Below are 25,542 nucleotides of genomic sequence, written 5' to 3'. Positions count from 1 at the left end.
TCTACATGCCTGCCTATTCCTTTTCTGGGCCTGTTTTTCTCTTTCCTTAACAGGCCAGGGACTTGGAGCTGCCCCAGGGCCTGGCTGCAATGCTGAAGGCAACCACACGAGGGCGCCAGAACCACACTGGTGAGCCTGCTTCCCGCTCAGACCAAGGTCCCTTCAAAATCGTCCCCCAGAGCCAGAGAGAGGACACCAACCACTGCAGGCCTGGGATGCTCCCACTCAGGAGGAAGCCAGGGAGACAAAATTGGATTCTAAACTCTGTCCGAGAAGAATCCCCACCCCTACCCCAGTCTCCCCACCCCTACCCCAGTCTTCCCAGAGCTACACTGGCCAAGGTGACCCTCTGAATGGGTGGCTCCCCCTCAAGCACCTGTGGCATGTTGAGATGGAATTGCTGTGTGGCCTTGAGCAAGCCTCCGTCCCGGTCTCTGTGCAGAGATGCCGTGGGGCAGGCATCTGGCTGCTCACTGACCACTTCCTGTGGCTATGGTTGAAGATGTTTCCTGTGCTCAGTTTCCTGCTCCAGGTCACCAGTTTGTCACAGGCCTCTGCTCTTTGTTAAATTGAACTGAAACAGAAAACTCCCTAGAACGTAAAACAGGAGTTTAGAGGTGACCACCAGAAATATTTTCTCCTTACCCTTCAGGAAATTCCTGGTTGCAGAGCACTGGCTTTGACCTTGGCCCACTCCTGGGTGTGTGTGTGCATGCGCATGCTTGTGTGCATGCTGTGGTGTGGTTGTGGCATGGAGCATGCGCTTGGGATTGGGAATTGGAAGAGTGGATTGGGGTCAATGGAATACGGGGGGGTGAGGGAGGAAGGGGCCTGCTGAGGAGGCAGTAGGCCATGTCCTTGGGAGAGAGGGGTCAGGAGAAGCAGGAGTTCCTTCCTACATGGTGAGGTGAGGGTCAGGGGCCTCTCCACAGCAGGCTTCCTGGAGTGCTGGGGGACCCTGTGTGAACTCAGGTGCCCATCTGTATTGGGTGGGCTTGGGCTGCAGAACCTCCCTTGCCCTTCCTACTTCAGACTGCATGATGATGTCATCATGATGCTAGTGTAAGGGCAAGCCATGGGAGACCCTGTGCCTGCCTCTCCTTTGGTAATCACCCTCTCCAGAAAAGAGGAGGCCATTCCCTCCTAAGTCTTCAGGGAATTGCTTCCTGCCTGGAGAAGATGAACGGCCCTGCCCTTGCCCTGCTCCATTCTTTTGCCTCCACAGGATGAAGCCCTCGGAGACCCAGTAGCCGGGTCATTTCCTGCTGCTGCAGGTTGTACCACGCCAGGTCCGGTTTACTCTCCCTGAGATGAGTAAATGCTCCCAGCACCTGTTACTCTGCCTGGAACACCCAGCCCTCAGCCTTCAAAGCCCTTTTCCTGAACGTCGCAGGCAGATTCAATTCCCCCACCTGGTTCCTCTCAGCTCCGGGCCCCACCCAATAACACCCTGCACTGGAAACTTCCTGAGGGTTCTCTCCTGTGTATCCACCAGGTCCGAGGACCAGTAGGCACACAGCAAATGTTTGCTGAACAAATTAATTTGTTTTCATCTAACGAGCTCATTAGGGCTCTATCTTCCTCTTAATTAGGAAGCAGGAGGTTCTGCTTTTCCTGTAACAATTCACCTTTGGGGGATGATAGCAGACCTAAGCCTCTGCAGGCAGAAGGCGATCAAACTAGATTTCTGGGGCACACAGTTGCATTATAAAGAAATAACACACGTGTGCTCAGTGAGGTCCATTTAAACAAGACGACTGTATGTTAAAAGCTTCGCATTGAATATACATTATTATACAGCTTATCACACAGAACTCGAGCTTTACAGGACACTTTTTTAGCAGTAGGTGGCTGGCACAGGCTCTTGGCAGCGACACACAGCCCTGAAGACAGGGGAAGGATAGGCTGCAGGCTGCCACCCGTGCTCGGGGGGCACCTGAGTGGGTCTCCGTGGGGTTCTGGAAGGTGCTCCTACAGTGAAGGCTCTGGGCTGTGCTGGCTCCTTCTGGATAACTTGGTCCATTTGGTCTTTGCCGGTAACTGAGTCTGGAAGGGCAGAGAGACAGACGTGGCAGCTTGCTGGACGGCCGCCTGATCCAGCCAGGATGCTTCATGGGCATCGACGGGCCAACTCCGAGTGCCAGCCTTCTCCGTCTGCCGGGTTTCTGCACGCGCCGTCCCTGGGGCCTGTGAGAGCAAATGGTAAGCCTGGCCGTCTGTCTCTGCTAGGCCCTTGGACAAGTGACATCAACCTCTTCTGAGAGTGTCTTGGGGAGCTGGCCAGAGCTTGCGATTAAAATCTTAGAAAAGGGAATCTCCAGGTCCCGTGACCCTAGCAGAAGCAGAATGCCTGGCAAGGGCTCTACCTGTTGATATGAGGCCCTTGCTGGAAGCCAGACAAGGATTTCCCTTTGCTCACTCACTGGCCACAGAGGGCCACCAGCCCTGAGATGCCCTAGGAGGACACACGTAGCTCAGCTCCAATTGGCCCAGCCTTCCTGAAACCCAGAGCCTTTTCACCATTACCCTTAGAAAGGCTGCTCCATGAACCTCTCTCCCGACAGGCAGGTGGGCCCTCTCTCCCCACAAAGCCTCCTTTCTTTCTGTGGCCACCATCTTGCTGGGCAGGGGGTGGGGTGGGTGGTGCCAAAAAGGCCCTTGACTCTTCAGTGCTCAAGGATAGAGCTGCTGAAGTGGTCGGGGCATTATGGTCAATAATGAGGCCGGCAAAGAAGGGAAAGAAAGGAAAAAAACAAAACAAAACAAAAAACCCAGTCCTGTGGCTCTGAGAAGCCTGTTAGTGGCTGGAGGTTGTGTTCTGAGACAAAATGCTGAGGGCGAGATATTGTGTGGCAGGGAGCTTTTTTTTCCCCCTCAAAGAAATCCAGCTCATTTTTTCCATTAATTGGCAGCAGATGAAAAAAAAAAAAAAGCCAAAACAAAAACCAAACCAATGCCAGTAACCTGAATGTGAGTGTTTCTGAAAGGGAAAAGCCGTTTCAATTGTTAGATATCCAAGAAAACATGAATACACAGCGACAGAGGAAATGGTCACAATTAGAGGAAGAAGAGGGAGAGGTTCGTAAAATTAAGGCAAAAATTCCTTTTAGCAGCTCCCATCCTGTAAGCTGGCTCCTCTGCCGGCCTCTGTCCCTAAGGACAGCTGGAGGTTGGGCCTCCCAGGGAAATTCAGGAAGATGCAGGCGCGAGTTGGGGGTGGGGGTCTGGGGAAGAAGTGAGGGCCCAGGAATCCCTTGAAAGAGCAAAGTCAACAGCAAAGCACCCTAGCTCCTTCTCAGACAACCGGCACAGAGCCTTTCCTGATGAGGAATCTGTTGTGGAACATCTACTGACAAGGTTCACACAGCTCCTGTAGTGCCCCAGCCTGCAGCCTTAGAAGTGACCCGTGGGCATCTGGGCCTGTTGGGTGGGGGAGAAAGCTAATTCAGGCCCACCCCCCACCCCCAGCTTGAGGGGCTGCTCCCACCAACCCAACCTCTAAGTAGATCCTTGGAATCCAGTCTCCTTTGGCACTTCTGTTTGGACAAGTGCCAATTCCTCACTCATTTTCTCAAACACATAAAAAGAGAGAGAGAGAGAGAGAAATGTGTATCACTCCAGGTACTTTCTGGCTTCAAAGGACATTTTGGAAAATGCAAAACAGACAAAAGGTCAGAATGGAGTTTTTGGAGACCAGACTCAGGCTGTGGCCTATGTGGTCATGAGGCAGCTTGGCATGTGAGGATCTGCAGGTGGGAGGGGTACCAGGATCCAGAGACAGCCAGGGAGGACCAGGGAGGATGGCCCAAGGTGTGGACTGGGCAGAAAGACCGGTTGCCAAGGAAACAGCTTTGGCCACAAACCTTGGAAGTTCACGGCAACCCCCTAAGGGGGCACAGCATTTAGTCCTGCTCTGCCTGGCTCCCCAGGCAGCTGCATCAAGTCGTTTCTCTTCCCTGGGCCTCTGAGACCGCATTGGAACAGCGTGCCTGAAGCACCTCTGAAGCCTGGGCAGCGCTGCATATCCAGAACTGCTGGTGATGTTCCAACTCAGCCCCTCCATTCCCTGCAGACCAGCTGGGCGGGTAGGAAGACGTGCGTGCTTGATCAAGAACCCTGAAACTCCTGCCGTATCTGCATCCCTTGTGCCTCTGTCAGTAGATGGAAGCCGTATGTCATGCTGCTGGGTTGGGTTCTTCTATTTCTCTTTTTAAAAAGATTTTATTTACTTGAGAGACAGCACGCAGCTGCGAGGGGAGGAGCAGAGGGGCTGAGCGCGGAGCCTCATGCATGGCTTGATCCCGTGACCCTGAGCTGAAATCAAGTCAGACGCTTAACTGACTGAGCCACACAGGCACCTGGATTCTTCTATTTCTTCCACCAGCATTTAACCACAGCGCAGTGGTGGAGTGGGAGGGGAAAGAGGGGAACATAAGAGCAACCTCACAGCCTTAGGAGGGTCTGCAGGTGTGGGAAGGTGTGTGGGAAGAATCTCTGCTCCAGTCTAGGACAGAGGGAAGGTAGAGGTGGAATGCGGGAATGTGTATTTTTATTTGTGGGCAAGCAGTGCGGATGACCAAGAGAACCCCATGTCCCCCGAGAGGTTGGGACTTGTCTTTCCCTAGGAGTAGAGTGACATCAAGGCTCTGTAGAGCCAAGGCACTGGCCATGGAGCCTGCCAACCTGGGCTTGAGAGCCTCTTCTGCTTATGAGCTACGTGACCTGGTATAGGTTCCTTTTCTCTGTGCCACTCTTTCCCTGTTAAATGCCTCACAGGGTGGCACTGACCAGATGATGGGAGAGCCCTCTGTGGATTGCTGGCTGCTGTAGGCAGAGGGGAGGGCTTGGTTGTTGGGGCAGCACCTAAAGCTACCATTGCTGGGCCTGGCGGTGCCTTCCTGAAGGTTGGCTCCCAGGAGGCGAGGATGACCCCTCCACTCCAGATTGCTCAGCTCTGAGCTGGGGGCCCTGCCTCCCCAAGTCCTGTCATGCCGCACATGCCCAGACACCTTGCTCTGGGAACGAACCCAGCGCTGCCCCCCTCAGAAGATCTTCTGTGGTGTATAAAAAGAAAAATAATAAAAAGGATAAGAATATATATTAAATGACTATTTTATTTACACACCCTATTCATAAATAATTGAATCCTCTTTGTGACTGCACAATGATTCCTTGAAGATCTAATGATTACACGGAGGGGCTAAAAGTGGATTGGTGGGCTTACTCACATTTGTGTGTGACCATGTTCTCTCACGTATGTGCTTACACTTACACATACACACACACCAGAGGGGAGGCAGGACTACTGGGGTCTTCTGGGGTCTTGGAGCACCCACATTTGTCTCCCAGCACTGGGAGAGGCCCTGTGGGAAACTGTGCCCCCTCCCACAGGTGTGAATTTGTGACAGCTGGAGAACAAAGAGCTGCAGCCCAGGGAGCTCCCGCCCCGCCCCTCGCCCCTCTGGAGCTGCTCTCCTTTGTTCATCCTGGAAGGCATCTCTTTGGATTTGCAAATATTTTAATTCACAGAAACTCAAGGAGGGGGTGGGGGTGGGGGCTGGGGTGGCGCGTTGGTTGGCTGTCCTTCTGTCTTTCTCCAGGCTTTCTCCAGCCCCCATGAGTGGCAACAGCATTCTAGAGACATGCAGTGGTGTGCTAGTACCATACACACGACAAATTGGCCGCGGCACGCAACAGTGGCCAGCGCTGGTGGGCGAGGGCCTCCAAGTCTGGGCCCTGTCACAGAGCAGCGTGGGGCTGGTTCATTCAGAGGGTCCGCACAGCCACTGGGTAGAGGAGGGACAAGTGCTCAGCTCCTTTGATAGGCAGTTTTCTGGTGGTATAGTAGTGGATGACTTCTGGGACACTGTCGAACGGGGGGCTGTTCTGACCCAGAACATACTTCTCTTTGGTTTTGGCCAGTTTCATGTGCATAAAGCCCTGGTTGCTCCTGCAAACAAAATACAGAGGTTATTAGGATCTGCAGACTGACAAAGGCTGAAACAGGCACGCGCTCAGGACCAAATGAAATGCAGCTGCACCTCAGAGCTCCCCCAAGCCCAGCATGGACTAGGAACCAGCAACAAACACTGCTGTCGGAGAGTCTTCTGGACGGTGAGAGCTTCCAGAGGCTTCTTCAGGAAAACAAACCCTTAGACTTGGCTCCTTTTCTTATTGCTGATGAAGACAAGTATTTAAGCCTTACATGGCAGGTACAAAGTATGTTTAAGTCCCCAATTGCCTGACAAGTGTGCAGGACAGGTCATCACCCCCACTTTACAGATGACCAAATAGTGTGGCAGGGATGATAGGAGGGCTATTTTCCAAAATCTGTTGCTCCCCCTCATAGTATTCTAGGAAGGGGTGGCCCAGCCAGGGACTACATTTCCCAGCCTCCCCTGCAGCCGCTGTAGACATGTGACTAGATTTAGCCAATGGAATGTGTCGAGAACATGTGCTCTTCCTCAGCTCTGCCCCTCCACAGGCACTCTTGGTGCTTCCTCCCTCTGTTCACTGAACTCCTCCAAAGTCCAACCTGAATGTTTCCTCTGCCAGGTCTTCCAGGCTTCCACAAACAGGGCTCCTTCCTTCCTCTGACCACACTGAGCATACTCATTCCTCCCCCAGTACTTGCTTTGTTGAACTGCAATTCCCCTGAGAGCTTCACAGAGCAGGGACCAGTCCCTGTGCCCACTATGCAATGGCATTTCCTGAAAAGGGCAGTTCCTCCGGAGATCAGAGCAGAGCCCTATTCCCTGTGCCCCATACAGCCCGCCAGCTACTTCTCGGATAGCAATGGCCACACTGCTGCCACCTGGCCCTAGCAGACCCCTCCCTCCTCCCACCCAGGTCTCTGGCCACATCGGATCACTCACTCCTGTCACAATCTGCCTTTGTCCGAGTCGCCTTTTTCTTGCCCACTCAGCTCCAAGCCTTTTGCTGCCTGCCACACCTGTAGAAGCTTGGTTTCCAAAACACAGTCTAATTTACCTTATGTTTTTGTCACTTAGTGAGAAAGCTCGTTCTCTGACCTCCTGCTGCCTTCTCTTGGCACTGAGAACTTGTGACCAGCCCTAGGGGCCTCGATTTCGGGACAAGGCCCAGCCCCCAGCAAGGCTGAACTCCAGCTTTCTTGCTCCAGCAGCTCCCAGAGGGGCACTGGAGGGCTTACACACATCTCTTCCAGTCAGGAGTGGGCTCCCCACACTCGCCAGCGCCTACTCTATTAATGCATCAATTTGGACTCCAGGACCATTTTCAAATGGCAGAGCAAATGCTTAATGAAGTGCGGGCACTGAGCAATACATCTGCTCATAATAATGTATTTAGAGATGTCATCCTCAGTTTAAAGGAAATCGTTTGGAGAGCAATTATGTTTCAAGAGAGAATAATTCCTGTAAAGAACTAAAATTTAAATCAAGATTTTTTAAGGCTGACAATGTTCTAATTACAGAGCCTGTGGCAAGTTCTCCTCAGTGAAGGGTCATTTCTTTGGAGAATTGCCTCGACACATCTGAGAAGCAGGAGGCGCACTTGCTTCAGCTGTTAGAAAGGAAATGGTGTGCATTAAATGAAAAATGTATAGCCCCACTTAAGCGCAGACTAGCTACCCATCACACTGGAGAGATCACGGATGTGTGCCTGTCTGGAAAGGATGTAATTGCTTGAACGAAGTGCTGAAAGTGTGTGGCGAAGGGAACTGGGACTAGTTACAAAGCTCTATACTCTTGTTGGAGACCACCTGCTCAGCTCCTCACCTAGAGGAGGGGGGCAAGGGGGCAGGGTGCAGGCTGGAGCTGCAGGTGAGTGACGAGTGGGGTTGGGGGAGGGTGGGTTTGGCCTTGCACATCCATGTCTCTCTTTGTGAGCGGGTTGAGCAGGGTGGCGTTTTGGGTGCCAGACCACTGGGCTTTAATGTCTGTCACAGATCTATGGCTGGGGTGCAAAGTGTAGGATGTGTACCACGGGCTCACAGCCACCAGCTGTGGGCTGAGTCAGAACGTGGCAGCTGTGCCGACAACGCAGGTATGCAGGAGGACCTGCAGGAGGAAGCTGCAGGAGGACCTCATTTCATTTTAAGGAGGTTAGGGAAAGAAATTTAATATGGTTTAATGGGACGTTTTTACAGTGGTTGTTCTTTTATTTTTAAGATTTTATTTATTAAAAAAAAGATTTTATTCATGAGAGACACAGAGAGGCAAAGACACAGGCAGAGAGAGAAGCAGGCTCCTCGCCGGGCGCCTGATGCCGGATTTGATCCCAGGACCCCAGGATCACGCCATGAGCCAAAGGCAGATGCTCAACCGCTGAGCCACCCAGGCATCTCTACAGTGGTTGTTCTTAAAACATCCAGCAAGGGAAGTGGGCAGGGATGGTGAGAGGAGCTGATGGAGCCAGAGGCAGAAGCCAAAGCTGCTCTACTCCCAGGCCATGGGCTCAGAATGGCCACCAGGTTACTAGAAACTCCACGTTGAGGTCTCCCCATCAACAGACCTGGGCAGGGTAGGGCAGCCATTAGCACTTCCCTGAAGTGACTCCAGCACTTGTATTTCTATACACACAGGTTTGTAACTCTGAGCTAGGCTGTGCTGAGGGGGCAGCCAGTCACAAAGTCCAGGGACCGTGGCAGAGGACTCCTCCCAGTCCATGGCATGACCATTCCCCAGCAGAGTTTGGATAAAGGCCCACAAGCTGGCTCTCACATGAGGAGCTCCCTGAAGGACTGGCCCTGCCTCCTGGGCTCAGGCACTCTACCCCATGGTTTGCTGGACCCGAGGCAGTCGGGTGGTGCTGGGCTCTGTCCCTGCCTCCACTGGATCTGTGGAGGAGGCTAACTGGATGACTTCTAAGGGTGCTTGCTTCTGGGCCTAAGGTCCTGGATTCCGTGTATAAAGTGTAAGCTGTTGCCCACTCCATGCAGGCTCCCTGTGGGAAGTGGCCTAGAGGAGGGGTCATGCCCCATTTGTACTGCTGCCCATGGTCCCCAGTCTTATTTTCACAGGGCACTGGCCCTAATGGTCTTCACAGCCAATGTTTCTTGAGCACTTCCTGAGATCCAGGCTGTGGGCTGAGCTCAGGCAGGTGGTGGCCAACCCAGGCTCATACAGCCATCAGCAGCAGTGCTGCTTCCCTCCTTGGTGGGCCTTTCCCAGGGTCCATGCTCCTGAACTCAGTACCATTCAGCTCCAAGAGAGAATCCTACTTAGTCCTCAATACTCCACAGGAGGCCAGGCCAGGTGGTCGGGGAGAGATATTAGACCCTGCACAAGTGACTTCTCGACTCTGGCCTCAATCCCCAGGTGCTGACTGCACAGGGTTGATGGAGGGCCACAGAAAGCACAGGGTGGCACGGAATGGTCATCTAGGCATTGGGGATGGCCTGTCTCGACAGGTGAAGCTCCCAGCTATGGAGACAGGGTGGTGACCCATCACATGGGGTTGGCAGACTCTGAGAAGTGAGCAGGCTTGCTTTTTGAGACAATCTGTCAAACTCCGACTCATAAAAAGATCAGCTAAAACCTTGTCAACACACAGTCAAGAGATGTGTTGTAATAATACACCCTGATCAGTAGGTCACAAGGTCCCCGTGAGTGAGATGTTACCTAATGACAGCTAAAGATTTAAAAACAGCTGCAGGATAGCTTTAATGACTCCCAACTCAATACAGAAGACATCTAGCATAAGAAGAGAAAAAATTGGAATTTCTAGGGAGAACATATGGTGCTCCAGATAACCAGCATGCCCAGGGGCGCTGTGGCTGCTCTGGATAGAGCTTCTGGAGCTAGAAGCCACCCGGGGACTATCTCCTCTCACCCTCTTGGGGAACTTTAGAGGATACTGAGCTTGGGAAGAGCAACATCCTGCCCAAGGCACACAGCAAGCAAGGTGGGGTGTAGTTGCAGCCAGAACCTGGAGCCCTTGAATCCAGGCCCAGGTGGGCCAGGTCCCAGGCCACGCTACCACCCTGTCATCACTTCGGGAGGGCAGTGATCCCCGGGGAGCTTGGACAGGCCTCTGCTGCCTACCAGGCTCCTGCGTCAGTCCTGCCTCCTTTGATAGGACATCTTCCGAGAGTGAAGTCACAATTAAGGGTGTCTCCGGTGGCTGACCTGTCTAATGAGTCATGTAAGGCTGGGGGAGGCTGGGGGTGCTGGGACTGTCACCGCGTTTAGATCACTCATTAACATCACAAAAAGCACCTCCTCATCACCAGGATTATCAAACGTGCCTGGTGTGCTGGGGCCTAATAACAGGCCCCACCTCGTCTCATAATCACGGGCTTTAATAAAACATCACTCAGCCCGCAGCTGCCGGCCCGAGCAGGGTACAAGGCCTCACCTCTCGCTTTTAGACCTAATTGCTTGATGCATATTTCATGAAGAATCCTGAGTAATAGTTATGTTAAATCGTTTCTTTTCATGATGAAATGACTTAAAAATACTTGCATATAATATTTATGCAGAAGGCAAGGAAATTGCCTTTTGGGACCAGCATGTAGGATCTGGTTACAGGAATCCACACACAGTGAGGATCTTTGGTTCCCCTCTTCTGAAAGGTGGTTGGGAACTGCTCCCTTGACAGAGATGCCCCATAACAGCGGTCCTCAGCTCAGAGCCATCCCTGGCTCCCCAAGGCACAATGAACAACACCCGTACTGCTGAAACCCCCAACGGGCGGTAGGCATGGAGCTGAGCTGTTGCTACATGTTATCTCATGTAGGCCCACAGTGATGCTGTTAACTTGGTATAACTACCACTGTATACATATGGGAAAACGGATGCTGGGGGAGGTTGTGTGCCAAGTCCCACAGGACCTGGTAGGGCTAGCTCTAAAGTCTATGTTCTCTCCTTAGCCTGAGGGAAGCATTCAGGAATCTGAAGCTACCACTGCAGGCAATCTCATTTTTCCCTGCACAGCCACCAATCCAGATGGATCCAGGTGTTAGGTGGGCCTTTGGACTTTTTCTGCTTGGAGACATGGCTTCCCTGTAGCTCTGGGAGCTCCTAAGATCAAGAATCCTGTCTGCTCATTGTGACATTTCTCAGCAGGCCATGTCTCACTTACCTCTGGGCCCTCAGCACCTGCTTGGCTCATAGCTGGGCACGTGGTCCATCTGTATATTGTCTATCTATCCGTCCATCTGTCCATCCCTCCATCCATCCATCCGTCCGTCCATCCATCCATCCATCAGCTATCTAGTTGAGGGTCTGCCCTGAGCCACCTACAAGTCCCCATACATCCTCCCCTCTGGACTGTAAGCTCTTGAGGGCAGGCTGGTGGCGGTTCCACCTCATCTGTCAGTGTGGCCCAGCTAAGGTAGGAACCACTTCCCCCAAAGCCAGATAAAGCAGCTGTTCTGTCTGGGTAGCACTGGTCTTAGGACAGCCAGTGAGGACCAGCTGAGCAAGCTTAGTGAGAGGGGCAGAGCCATGAGGAGCACCCAGAGATTTACCCCTTAGGGGGTCTAAAGTCATGCACCTCTCATGTCAGAAACAGAAGTCTCGCCTGAGGGAGGTCACAAGGAAGAATGGGTCAGGCCCCTCTTTCCTCCAATCCTTCCTGGGGTGACTAAGCCAGCCAGGGCTCCCTGCCCAGGTCTAAAGAAACCAAACACAAATATGAGACAAGTTCTCTCCTAAAGCCACAGTCTACCTGGGCATTTGAAATACCCTCCACACATGTCGTAGTTCCCCTGCCCTCTGTGAGCACAATGCCACCTAGTGCTCACCCTCAGAGCCCAAGCCTCTGTTGAGGTGGAGATAGACACATATGTCATGCTGAATCAATTTGGGGGGAGGTGCGGTTCTAAGCCCCACCCTTACACTGGTCCATTGTGACCCGTTGTGACCCTCGTTGTGACCCTCCGTGAGGGAGCTGGCCTGGAGGGTGATCATGGGCGAGATACCTCCTACAATCCTGGGTACCTAGCTAGGGTCCTGCAAAAAGCTTGTTCCTGACATAACTCCCCCCCACAGTTGGCAATGCTGCCTCTGCAAGCAGATGGCTCTGTGATTCAGAATGTCTGCTCCCCTCCTAACTTCTCTCTGACCTCCAGCAAGATGGGATCTTTTCCTGAGTATGCCTACAGAGACATTCTTATCACTGTATCTGTGAGCAGTATGCAGCCACTCCAGAAACAATCCTGAGTGCCTGAAGAGAAGCATGCTGTAGGAGACCTGGGCCTGCTCTGGGACAGAAATATTCAAAACTCAAGTGCTGGGGGCCTCAGGGGACAGGTACCTAGTTGCCATCTCCTGAGGGCCTACTGTGTGCAGGCGCTATAGCACCCGCAGATGCTGTGAACCTCGAGCAAAGGGCTCAGAGCCTGGCACACAAAGATGTACGACAACGTTAGTAGTCACCCTTGGTCCACAATTGGATCAACCTGTGGCCTCATGAAGACAACGTTAGTAGTCACACTTGGTCCACAATTGGATCAGCCTGTGGCCTCATGAAGACAATGGGAGGGTTGGGATTATCTGCAAGACCTCCACAGCACAGCTGAAACGACCAAGGGCCAGTGGGAGAAGCAACCTGCCCGGGTCACAGTGAGAGGACATCAGGGTGTTCCGAGCTAGAGGGCTGGGAAGTCAGTCGTTCTAGCTGTGTGATGGGGTTTTCCAACTGCAATGCAGGAGTTAGAGGAGTCAGAGGAACGGAGGCTCCCTTCAGCTGAGATGGCTTAGGAGTCAAGGGAGCTAGGGGAAGGGGCTTCAAAGGTCACATGGCAAATACCTGCATGCCACCCACTGCCTTCCAAAATAGCCTTCACAGTGACAAGCCTAAGATGCACATGCCAAGTTATTGCGAATAAACGTTTAAATGTAAATGCTGCTGAGCCAAACGACTTGATTTATAACCAAATAATTAGACTTTCAATAAACGCATCAGCAGCAATTAGCCTTCCCGAGCAGCCCGGGCATTTCTCAAGCTCTAAGTTGGCGGCCCAGGGTGAGGGCCTTCAGTAGATAATGACAAAAAGCCATCTCCAGGCAGAAGGAAAGCTGGCAGATGCCTCTCCCAGCAAACATGGAGAGGCATAAGGTTTGTTTTGCGCCACACAAAGCAGCAGGTAGGCAAAATGAATCCATTTTGGGCAATTTTCTCAGGAGAAGACTAACAAAGTTTTAGACAGGAGGATTTTAATGATCAGGGCTGACAACAGAGAGAGCCTCTCGCTACTGGAGGTGTGAAAGCAGGAGGGTAATGATGTGAAAGGCTGGGTAACTTTCACAGTCCCCTCATTTGGTACTCCTATAGGTCCTCAGGCTCAGCCAAGTATACATGAAAACTGCAAGAGGAGGGGTGGAGGCTGGGGTGAGGGTGACATGTGAAATGTCAGTGCTTTGGGAAGGGGCGAGAGGGTTTGCGTGTTTTGTTTTGTTTCCCTCTTTACTTCTAATTGATGACTTGACTTTCTTTTCTTTTTTTTTTAAAGATTTTATTTATTTATTCATGAGAGACACACAGAGAGAGGTAGAGACATAGGCAGAGGGAGAAAGAGGCCTCCTGCATGGAGCCCGATGTGGGACCCGCTCCTAGGATCCTGGGATCACGACCTGAGCCAAAGGCAGATGCTTTACCACTGAGCCACCCATGTGCCCTAGTTGAGGACTTTTCTAGGAACGTGAACATGTTTTTGTGTTTAGAACAGGTGGAGGTTGGCAGTGGTGGCTGGACGGGGTCAGATGCCTGAGTTCAAACTCTGATCCCACTGATGTCATTGGCTAGGCAAGTCCCTTCTCCCTGGGTTTCAGTGTCCCCATTTGGAAATGGTGGAGGAGGTCCCTTCAGCAATAAAGTTTTCAATGAGGGACATCTTGAGGTGGGTAAGGGCCCCCAGCAGCAGCCAGGACTAGGATAAGACAGGATGGCTACACTCAATGCAGGAAGACAGACAAGTAGAGCACTGGGCACAGCAGATCCCCAGGCTTAGGGATGGGGATGACAAATGAAAAATGCAATCCTAACACCTATGCCAACAGATGGACAGAACGTATTCACACCCAGAGCGGTGTCCATCTACTAGGACAGGTCCTTCCCAGCCCACAGTCTCCTTGGAGCAGTGGTTCTCCACTGAGGTGAGTTTATCCCTTCTGGAGAGTATTTGTCAACACCTAGAAACTCAGGTGCTGCTAGCATCTAAGTGGAAGCTCAGGGTGCTGCTAAAAAGCCTACAATGCATAGGACAGCCTCACAACAAAGAACAATCCAGCCCCAAATTCCAACAGCACTGAGGTTAAAGCCACATGCTATTTTCCAGTGCTGAAAAATCTGCATCTATGAAATGGGAATAGTGAATAGTGAGTGTTCACCCTCACAGTAGTTGTGAGAACGTCCTTGTGAATGAAGTGCAAATGCTTGATATGCGTTAGCTCACCCAGTTCCATATTTAAGGGCTTGAGACACAGCACGAAATCTACCAAACAGCTTGGCTGCAAAGGGCTCCAGGCTGTTTCCAAGGACCAATCTCCCATCCTCCCCACAACCAGCAGATTGGCGGACATGCCACACTGAAGGAAGCTCCAGCACAGGGACCAGGCAGATGGTGGGCAAAGGCAGCTGTGGCAATGAGCACCAGTGGCTGAGGAGAGGACTCTGAGGGGCACAACAGTACCTAGAGGAGCTGAGCTGGAAACCTGGCGAGGCTAAGACACAAGGGGACACGGCACACCTGGGCGAGGAACGCAGGACAGCTCCCAAAGGAAGCACCACCTGTGGACTCCGGGTCCCCTAGACCTAGGTCTGAGTCCCTGCCTTGCCCCTTTGAGCTGTGGTGCCCTTGGCCTCAGCTTCCTCATCTGCAAAATGGAGCTTGTACTCACCTCACCTGCAAGGGCTATCTGAAGTCTGAGCTGGGCAGTGCATGAGCAAGTCTGGCAGGTGCCGCAGCTCAGAGTTCTGACATGGCTTTGTTTCCACCCGCTCTGCAGGAGCCCGCATACAAGTTGCTGCCCATCTGGTTTGTCTTGCTGGCTCCATGCAGTCTGGGCTGAGCAGTGAACGTGTCTTCCCGTCTGTCTGGTCTATCATTTACACCCATGTTGGCAGCCTAGAAGCCATGGATGGCTAGGCAGACTCTGGCTGTGGGACCACCTCCTCCACCTGGGTACCCACCTGGCTGGGGTGGGAGGCCTAAACTCTGGCCCAGCTCTGTCACCAGGTGACACTGGGAAGGGTGTTTACTTCCCTGACATCAATTTCCCTGAACATCAAGGGGGTATTTCACAGCACTCTCAAAAGCACATTGTTACACAGGGGTCCACATGAAAACGCAATAGGAAGGATGAGGAAAGAAGCTTCTGTGCTTAAAAAGTACCAGTCAGGGGCACCTGGGTGGCTCAGTGGGTTAAGTGTCTGCCTTCAGCTCAGGTCATGATCCTGGGGTTCTGGGATTGAGCCCCACATCGGGCTCCCTGATCAGCAGGGAGTCTGTTTCTCTCTCTCTCTCTCTCTCTCTCTCAAAATCGTTTTTCTTTTTAAAGATTTTATTTATTTGTTCATGAGACACACACACACACACACACAGAGGCAGAGACACAGGCAGAGGGAGAAACAGGCCTCATGCAGGGAGCCCGACATGGGACTTGATCCCAGGTCTCCAGGATCATACCCTGGACTGAAGGTGGCGCTAAACCGCTGAGCCACCCAGGCTACCCTCTCTCTCAAAATCTTAAAAAAATACTGGTCATGTATGATCTATGGTATTTATTAAATACCTCTATGATGTGTATTGCTCTGTATTCACCATTTATTTCTGAAGCAGACGAGACAGCTAGCAGAGGCTTTTGAGACTACTTGGTTCCCTGCCCTCGTTTTACAGGTGCCTTCGAGGCCCAGAGAAGGGTGAAGGTTTGCTCTAATTCCCCAGTGAATCAGGGGCTGGAATACCCCTATACCCATCCCTCTGCCAGATGTAGGGGATGCTTGGCCACTACCAGTAGCCTTTATATGCTCTTGTCAGCAAGGATGGGGTATGACAAGGTGGAGGCTGGGGACGGGGGAAGGGTGCAGACAGGAGCAGGGATGCATGTGGGAGATGTCCCACATCCCGAATCTCATCCTCTTCCTTAAATTGTGGGGCTTGGCCCACTCTTCTCCCAGCCCACCTCCTGTCCTGGTGGAGGCCTCCTGTGCTAACTGACTGAGGGCATCCATTAGCATAGCAAGGAAGAGACTTGATCCAAGTTACAGTTTTGCTTCAAAAAAGAAAAAAAAAAGTAAAGAAAGAAAATCCAGGAGGGTCTTTAAAGACTAAAAGTTAAAACAGATCTATCTGCTCAGTGACCCTGTACCTAACTCGAGGGTATTTCCTCCTCTTTGGCATCTCCGAGGGACACAGTTGACTAAGCCACCCAAACAGCCTGGCCAAGGGCCTCTGCAAATCATATGAATGACAGTGGTTCTCAGTGGAGAAATTCTCAACAGTCCTTGGGATCTGGGCCTCAGTTTCTTCATCTGTGAAATGGGGAATAGTTTCCAATGTTCCCTGCGGTCCACTGAAGGCAAGTGAAAAGAGCTCTGCACTGCATATTAGCTACTTGGTCCTGGCCCCAGCTCCTGCCTTCTCAGGCCTCAGTTTCCCCATCTATCCAATGAAGGGACAGGACTGGAGGACCCCCAAGGTCCCATAAACCTGTAAGCCTTTGAAGCTTGGCACATGGGAGATGCTCACACCACATGAGGAGGAAAGAATGACTACTTGGATATCAAACAAGAGGATTTACCTTCCTTACAGAAGGCCCAGAGTCCCAGGGTTGGAAGAAGAGTGCAAGTTTCTCAAAAATAGTTTCTTTAGGTATGCCTAAGAATGCCCACCTCACAGTCCCTCGACATTTGTTGAACCTGGAGCTCCCTGGGCCTCTTGGAATCAGAACTGCCTTTTTTGTTTTTAAAGATTTATTTATTTATTGGGGGGGGGGGCAAAGGGAGAGAGAATTTTTTTTGTTTGTTTTTTTGATGTTCAATTTGCCAACATATAGTATAACACCCAGTGCTCATCCCATCAAGTGCCCCCCTCAGTGCCCATCAACCAGTCACCCCATCCCCCCCGCCCACCTCCCCTTCCACTACCCCTTGTTCGTTTCCCAGAGTTAGGAGTCAAGAGAGAATCTTTCAAGCAGACTCCCCAGTGGGCAAGGTACCCAATGTGGGGCTCAATCCTCCAACCCATGAAATCATGACCTGATCCAAGAGTCAGACGCTTATCCGACTGAGCCATGCAGTTGACCCTAGAACCAGATCTACTTTTAACCAGATCTACTTTTAATCTCCAAGAGATTCAGGTGCACATTCAGGTTTGAGTGCCTCCATTCTAGTTCTATCCCATGATGGAAACACCTTTGTAATATTCACAACATTCAGTGTCCAGCTTTTATTCCCTACCCCCAGCCCTGGGGAGCTTACTTCCTACCATGACAACCCCTTCCAAACTCTGATGGCTCAGACCATGGAAGGTCCTTCTTGGAATGTAGTGTAGCTCACTGACAGTGGTCTCAGCTCTGAGCTCTGGTCCCTGCAGGCCACGGCCATTCCTTCTGCCCCAGGAAGGAATGCCCCTCAGAGCCCAGAAGACAAGAAGACAAGAAGCAAGAATGCCCCTCTTTCTGTAGTTGCCTCACAGGGTAGGATCTCCTGTCTTTTCCCATCCTGGTCACACCTGCTGTTCACTATCTCTCATGCACTGGAGTCTTGCAACTGGGCCCTGTCCATGGCGGGTCTGTCCAGCTTCACCCTCAGTCCTGCTGTGTGGATATGACCCCACCATCAGTGTGCATACCCCAAGTCTTTGCTAAACTCTTTTCTGGTGGTGTCTGCTGACCTCCTGAGGCCACCACCTCCCACGTTCCAAAGGATAGGATCTCATGGATGTGCAAGTGTCATTGGGTGCAGATAACATTCACTTCCTGACCAAAACCAAAAGGGGCACCAGGTCCAAGAACATTAAGAAACAAAGGCCACTGGCTCTGGCTATACTTGGAAAGTTTGCAAATGCAATTTTGAAAGGTCAGTCAGCCCTTAGTAATCTGGGCTCTGGAGGGCGAGTCCTCTCGTGTTGGGCATTTGTTCTGGCAGCTTCTTGACAACGTCTGTCCACAGGGTGGAGAATTTTCTCGAAATTAAATCTCCAGCTCTTTGCTCCCTAATGAAATTGATTTCTGCCTTGATACACAACAAAGCTTTCATTTTATTATTTGGCCAGGATTTGACCACATTAATTATAGTTTTTTTTCAGCATGGCTGCAAGTAATTGGGTTCCAAAAAGTTACTTACTATGGAACTGACTGCTTTTTAAAATCACAACTCCTACAAAAGTAAAATAGTCAACCCTCATTTCTTCATAGAATGCTTTAGTTCAGATTAGAACAATTCAAGATAGATAAAGTATTTTTCTGGCCTGAAAAATATGAACTCCAAGTGGGATTAAGCCAACATTTGAAGACTGTGGCTCTGAAATCTGGGTGTGCCTAGATCACTCAATCTCATGCATCTGCTGCCTCAATGGTTTTATCCTTGCTTGTATCAGAATTCCTACACTACCCCACATTTTCAATCAACATTACTGGTATAATTCTGCTTGCCTTGGAGGACACTTTGCAGAGGCCTGTTTAAACCAATTTCTCCTACGTACCTGCAACTGCAAAGAGCCTGCTGGGCACTGTGTAAACACATTTCTCCCTGGGATGCTATGTCTCCTGTGGGTGAGGTATACGCCTTTAGTGTCAAGTGGAGATGGCAGGTACACGGCCTGCCCTTTGGCAAAGCAGGAGATCAAAAGAATGAAGAACTGGGAAGGTGGAACACTGGCATGGCCACAGGTAAGTCCCATGTCTTGTGAGTTCTTTTCCTTGAGGGCAAAGTGTGGATGCTGTAAAGAGCCAGAGAGAGGTGACTGGGACTTCAGAGTTTTTTTATAAGGCATATGTCTGTCCATCTGGTCACCTGGGCCAGGGTTGGGGGGTGGGCAGGATGATGTGATCGGGACAACTGAAAACTAGTTGGGACCATAGGACGAAGGGATGCTGCAGAGACTTCTCTTCTAATCCCAAATCTAAGTAACCATCCTTCTACTTTGCTGATAACTTCTCAATAAGTTTTCATCTTCCACAGCCCTGATCAAATGCCACCTCCTCCAGGAAGCCTTCCAAGATGCCCTGGCCAAACTTAACTTTCTTCCTCCTTCACTTATTCTCTGCCACATCTTCTTATAATATCATAGTACTCCCCTCCTGCTTGTCTCCTTGCCCAGACTACCAGTTTAGAGTCTGACATGTCTTCCTGCCCAGTTAAAGGCCTAGTGCAGAGTAGGAACACAGCAGTGATAATCACACTGCTGACTTGTTTGTTGGCCCTGCCCTGGAAATCTGTGGAGAATGTGGCTGGCTGGTTCCCACGCTGGTTGAGACCATGAACAGCGTGTGGATGTTCAAAAGGAAAATAGAAAAAAAAAAAGTTCTAATTAAAGCATTTCTAATAAGCTGGCTTTGCCAAACCAATTGTTTCTGATATTCCTCTTGGGTGAAGTAATCTTAGAGAGAGAGAGAGAGAGAGAGAGCGCATTAAAAGTGGCAGAAATCACCCCTGGCTGGAAAGGAGATGGTGACTGCTCACTAGGGAAGCTGCCCAGGAAAAAGCAGGTTTGAGGCATTAAGGACCAGAATGGGGAGGCCTCCGTCCCAGCAAATTGAAGGGTGTGCATGTGTATGAATGTGACACAACACACGCTCAAGCATAGCAAAACATCATTTTTATAGTTTTAGCATTTGCACTGTGGGAGCAAAGATAAGAGCTATAAAATCTGACATCTGATTTTATAAATCTGCCTCAAATACCAAGAATGTTTATGCAGAAAATGGGAGAAGAAAATACAGTGCTGTGGGGCTTAGAGGGTGACAGCACCCGGCCTCTGTCAGTGATTTGCCATAAGACTCCAGGGAGGTCTTTTTCCCCCATCCCAAAGCCAGGGACTTGACCCGGATGATTCAAGACCCTTCTGATTCTAAGGCCCTGACGGTCTCGGGAACAACAACCCTCCATTTTGGGATTTTACTGTATGAAGCTATTTGCTTCAAGCCCTGCCAAATGCCTCTAGGTAGGAGCTAATCGTATTTCCTCTGGGGGCCTTGGAGTTATTTACCTAGTTAGAAGCAAAGTAAGACCACAATACTTTCCTGGGCAAGCACTGAGGCTCTGCAAATAACCCCACCTGCATTAGCACAGCCTCTAAGTTTACAGTCCGCTTTCCTTCCTTCTACTGTGTTCCTGAGCCTCAGGGCTCAGGAGGCTCAGAGCTGTGAAGCCACCTGCTGGGTGACCCTCATGCAGGTGGAAACAGTAAGATTCAGGCCCTGGTCCTCTAGCCCCCTGGCTGCATCCTTCTCCATGTTGCTGCCCCTTCGCTGATGGCAGATATGGGATCTGTATCTGTTACCATGGCCGGTCCCTGCAGCACCCATATGCCCTCCCCAAGTCCCCAACCAACCCATTCCCAGATGGCTTTTGCAAAAATATTATTAAATAAGTCATATTAACAAGATGTTAGAAATGTAATTGGAAAGAAATGTTTTTCTCATTTGGAGAGACCACCCAGTGGCTCAGAAGAGAAGCTGTCCTGGGGCACGAGAGGGTTCCTGGCGACAGACGGGCAGTTGGAATGCCTCCCCTGGCGGGTGAGCCACACAGGCAGATTTACGCGGGCTGATATGAGATAATTAAAAACCAGCTGGAAATGTAATCGGGGTGGCTCAGATGTTAGAGGGGACCTGGGAGCTCTCAGGGGAGCAAAAACTGCATGCTTGGCTGAGAGGGGAGATGTGGCAGGTCAGAAAGGGAAACCCCAGCCTGTCCGTGGGCATGCTTGGCACTGGTAAGCCAGCAGGGGCTCTGGAGAATGGGCTGGCAGTGTGAATGCAGGTGCCTCTTGCCTCTGGGTTCTGGGTTCTGAGCAGCAGTGGAAAGAGGGCAGCTGGGCTAGGGAGAGCATGTTTTCCTGCTTTTTAAAACTGACCGTTTCAGATCCATGTTGTAGCTGGCGATACCACCATGCACCAGTCATTCAGAAATCTGGATGAGGTCCTGACTCCTCCCTGCCTTTTTAAAAAATATTTTATTTGACAAAGAGAGAGAGAAAAAGAGAGAGAGAACACAAGCAGGGGGAGCAGCAGAGGGAAAGGGAGAAACAGGCTACCCTCTGAGCAGGGAGCCCAGATGAGGGGCTGGATCCCAGGACCCCAGGATCATGACCTGAGCTAAAGGCACTTAACGACTGACTCCTCCCTCTTTCTCACCGTCATCAGTTCCACCACAACATGTCTTCCTTTCTACTGTCTCAGCCCTAGTTCCCCTCAGCAGCCAGCCTGCACTCCTGATCCGCCTTCCAGACACATCCATAGTCAGATGGGGTTTCTGTAAATCTGTCTTACCAGCTACGGAGACCACCGTTGTCTCTTGTGAGCTTGCCTCAACCTCCTTCTCTGCCACCAGATCCCCAGATGCTCCCAGCTTCTGCTGCTTGAGAGTTGGACCCAAAGAAGAAAGTGAACTCCACAGCTAGGTCATGTATCCTAACACTGTCACTTCAGAGCCAGAAAAACCCCAATGTATTCAGGCTCCCACCAGCTGAGGGAAGTAGCCTTAGGATCTCTGGCCTTCTACATGTCACCTTGGGGAAGATGCCTGGCAATGGGCTTGTGACCCAGGTCTTGCTCAGTAACTCCGGCTATGGTCCTAGGGCTACAAACACCTGTCTGGGCCCTGGCTGGGCTTCTTGGGCCCAGCTGGAGGGGAAGGTTTGGGGGTGTTTCTGCTCGGAGAGGGTCCACAGGGCAGAAAGTGGTCACTGGGCTGCACTAAAGCCCAACTCTTCACTCACTTGCAGTGACAGAGTGAGCCTACTGCTGCATGTGTAAGACGAAGTTAATCCTTCCTGCCCTTCTAACCACATGCTAACTACCATGGTGGGATGGCTTGATATTTTTAAGTATCAGCAACCACATCAGGTGCCCTGGCATGTATCACCTTACTTTAGCATTTCCACAACCCAAACCTAGGCCCCACTGTGCTGAAAACGTCAACTGCAACAGGGCATCCACTCAAGAAAGAAAGGAGTTTATGACTCATCTGGTGTCCCACAGCTAGACAGCACCTGAGCCAAGATTTGAACTTAGGTTTCCTGGGCCTGAGCCAGAATCACCAAAGCATCATGTGTAGAATGAAGGAGAGGTGCCCATTTTAAGGGCAGCATCCTTGAAACTGTGTTACCACTGGCAGGGCATATTTTCCCAATAATGTTGAATACAGGGAAACCTCTACTATGCCTCCCCCAGTGCCTTTCGACGTATGTTCTTTCATCCTGTGAGGTATCTGCACTCTGAGGTTCACTGTTGTCAGTTCATCTCCTGCAAAAAGCGTTTGAGGTACCTCTGTTTTGCCTACAGCAGCAGCTCCTAACTGGCATTTCCTTTAAACTTTCTGGAAGGAGAAAGCACACTGCACACTAATTGAGCAGAAAGTTTTTTTTTCCTCCATCAGCCTGGAAAGGATGTGAAATCCTCCATATAGTGAGAGCAAGGCACAGACCTCCCCCAACTCTAGCCCTGTCCCTGCTGCCCTCTGTCTCAGCCTGACTCAAATGCTGCCAGAAAACAGGGCCTGGCCAGCAAGCCAAGAGATGGGCAAGTTCCTTTATCTCTCTGGGCCCCAGTTTTTTCTGTACAGGGCACCAAGCCAGGCGATCTGAAAGAGCTCCTTTTGGGGCCACCCGGATGGCTCAGTTGGTTGGGTGTCTGACTTTTGGTTTTGGCTCATGGTCTCAGGTCGTGAAATCAGGCCTGTGTGGGCCTGCATGCTCAGTGTGTATGTGTGTGTTGGCGGGGGGGCGGTCTGCTTAAGATTTCCTTCCTCTGCCCCCCACTCCTCATTCGTGCATGCTCTCTCTAAAATAAATAAATACATCTAAGAGGGGAAAAAAGATCTCTGTTCTGTAAATCCCAATATTTCTGCTTAGTGTACTCAGTGCAGAGCTGCTGCCCTGGCTTGCCACAAAAATGCTTCTCCATGAGAAAATGAGGAAATGCTTGTTTTTGTTTCTTTTTTTTTAAAGATTTCATTTATTGGGGATCCCTGGGTGGTGCACCGGTTTGGCGCCTGCCTTTGGCCCAGGGCGCGATCCTGGAGACCCGGGATCGAGTCCCACATCGGTCTCCCAGTGCATGGAGCCTGCTTCTCCCTCCGCCTATGTCTCTGCCTCTCTCTCTCTGTGACTATCATAAAGAAATAAAAATTAAAAAAAAAAAAAAGATTTCATTTATTTATTCATAGACACAAAGAGAGAGGCAGAGACACAGGCAGAGGGAGAAGCAGGCTCCATGCAGGGAGCCAGATGTGGGACTCGATCCCAGGTCTCCAGGATCACACCCCAGGCTGCAGGCGGTGCCAAACCGCTGCGCCACCGGGGCTGCCCCAAGAAATGCTTGTTGAGGTGTCCATCATCTTCAGCTGGGAGATCAAAGAGGTTGAGTGACTTACACAAGGTCACACAGCCAGGAAGAGGGCAGCATGGATTTGACTCTAGCTCTGTGTGATTTGAAGTCTCAGTCATAGTAATGCAGGGTTTTGAGTTGCGGCCTGCATAAACTCTAAAATCCCACCCTAACAAAGAGGAGGGGGTGTGGGGGTGGACAGAGACTTCTAGGCCAGACCCAGATAATCCATAAGGCTTTGGACAACCTGAGCTCTTTCCTCAACTTGTAGTCTCTCTAACAAAGACTGCAAGTTACCACTTACTAACTGAGCACTTACTGCATGCTGGGCCCATAGAAGTGCCTCACACATATTATTTTTTCACTAATATATCTATAAAACCCATTTTACAGATGAGAAAACGGAGGCTCAGAGATGTTAAGATTCTCATGCCCGAGACCACCTTGCTATTAAGAAGGCAGAGCTGGTGGGGTGCCTGGGTGGCTCAGTTGCTTAAGCATCTGACATGATCTCAGCTCAGGTCTTGATCTCGGGGTCGTGAGTTCAAGCCCTGTGGTGGGCTCTACGCTGAGTGTGCAACCTGGGCGGGGGGAGGGGAGGAGGTTCAAGAGCCGTGTCTTCTGCTGCACAGAGAGCTGCCTCTCTTGGGGGCAAGAGAGGATGCTGGTGATGCGATATATTTAGTAACTGTGGATTGGAAAGTAGGAAGCTTTTCCTCCTGTGCTATTTCCCCAGCATGGGTAGCACCTAACCCTGCCCACCCACAGCTACCTGAATCCTCCTTGGACCATGTCAAAGCCCCTCTTCCCTTCGACCCTCAACCAACACCGTCACGTTCTGGCTGACCCTCAGCTCTTTCTTCTGCACGCCCCTCCTCCTCCAGCCTCAGAGGGCCCCTCTCATTAGAGCCAGGCAGGCCTGTATGACCCTGCCCTCCTTTAGGCCTTGCTGTCAGGGACAGGGCTGGGGAAAGGACCACTGATGAAGGAAGTTCAGGCATTCTGGAGCTGGGGTCACGCAGTGCAGAGAGCTCCACAAGCATGGGGAGGCCCTGGTGTGGCCGGGGGGACTGTTCTGGGGCTCACCCCTGGGAGCAGACAGCTACCCTGAAGTACTGGGAGCCTCAGATGTTGACCCAAGGAGGGGTGCTTCCACGGTAGTGGGAAATGAAGCTTGTGCTCCTTGCTGAAGGCCAAAGAGTGAGCAGCCTTTCCTCACCCTCCACCCCCTCCTCACCCTGCAAACCTTTATTATTTCTTGCTCCTGGCTGTCAGCAGCAACAAACTAAGATTAATCACTCGCCTGCCTGCCCAGACCCAGACATGCCTACTGTTTGAAAACTCTCTCCTTTACTATATAAATCAATGGAGAGAAAAAAGAAAAACAACTCTAACAGCAATGTGCCCCCAACACCCCTGGAATGCAACCTATCTTCTCCTCCTGTCCAGGCTACACCTACTGCCCTCCGCTGGAGCCCCAGGAAGCATTTGTTGATGGAGACTGGCTGCCCAGAAGGCAGCACAAACCTGCAGCTCAGAGCAGGAACCAGCCTGGTATCCTTAAGCAATTTAAGCAATCAGAGCAGGAGGCATGTTCTTGATAGATTGTCCCACCTCTTTCTCCTCTATTTGGAGGAGGTGATGTGGCCCAAGTCTTCCCACCATCCTTGGAACCTAGGGGAAAGACACCTCACCCTAACTGTGTGAAGCCCTTAACCTGGAAGTGAATTTACTAATCAAATCCCAGACCTTTATTCTGTGGATGCAGGGGACAGACATCCACCCAAGCATCCAGGAGCAGATACGCCAGGACATGTCCCCAGGGCTTCTGACCTAGCACAGCACTCTGTCCTCCAATGTCTAAAAGCTCTGGGAAAATGGAGGAACAGAGACGAGCATTATACTGAGCACCTGCTGTGGGCTGTGCATTGGGGGAACCTGCAGAGCCATGTTACTTCTAGCAACAGCTCTGTGAGATGGTCTACGTGGTTTTCCAGGCAATGATCAGGGAATTAAAGACACTTGCCTAGCATCACACAGTAGGTAAAAGACGGAGCCAGGA

General features: G+C 51.2%; 1 protein-coding gene across 1 annotated transcript in view; it reads right to left on the bottom strand.

The window, feature by feature from the left end:
- Window positions 1-5,099: 5,099 nt before the first annotated feature.
- Window positions 5,100-25,542, bottom strand: part of SHB (SH2 domain containing adaptor protein B) — a 139,782-nt gene continuing 119,339 nt past the window's right edge. The window contains exon 6 of the mRNA XM_041761379.1: window positions 5,100-5,950. Coding sequence (XP_041617313.1) covers window positions 5,767-5,950 — 184 coding nt within the window. The 3' untranslated portion in view covers window positions 5,100-5,766. The remainder of the gene's footprint in view (window positions 5,951-25,542) is intronic.

This window comes from Vulpes lagopus, chromosome 7 (assembly GCF_018345385.1).
Source record: "Vulpes lagopus strain Blue_001 chromosome 7, ASM1834538v1, whole genome shotgun sequence".
NCBI lineage: Eukaryota > Metazoa > Chordata > Mammalia > Carnivora > Canidae > Vulpes > Vulpes lagopus.
The sequence above is the reverse complement of the archived record's forward strand: the minus strand, read 5'-3'. Positions and strand labels throughout refer to the sequence as shown.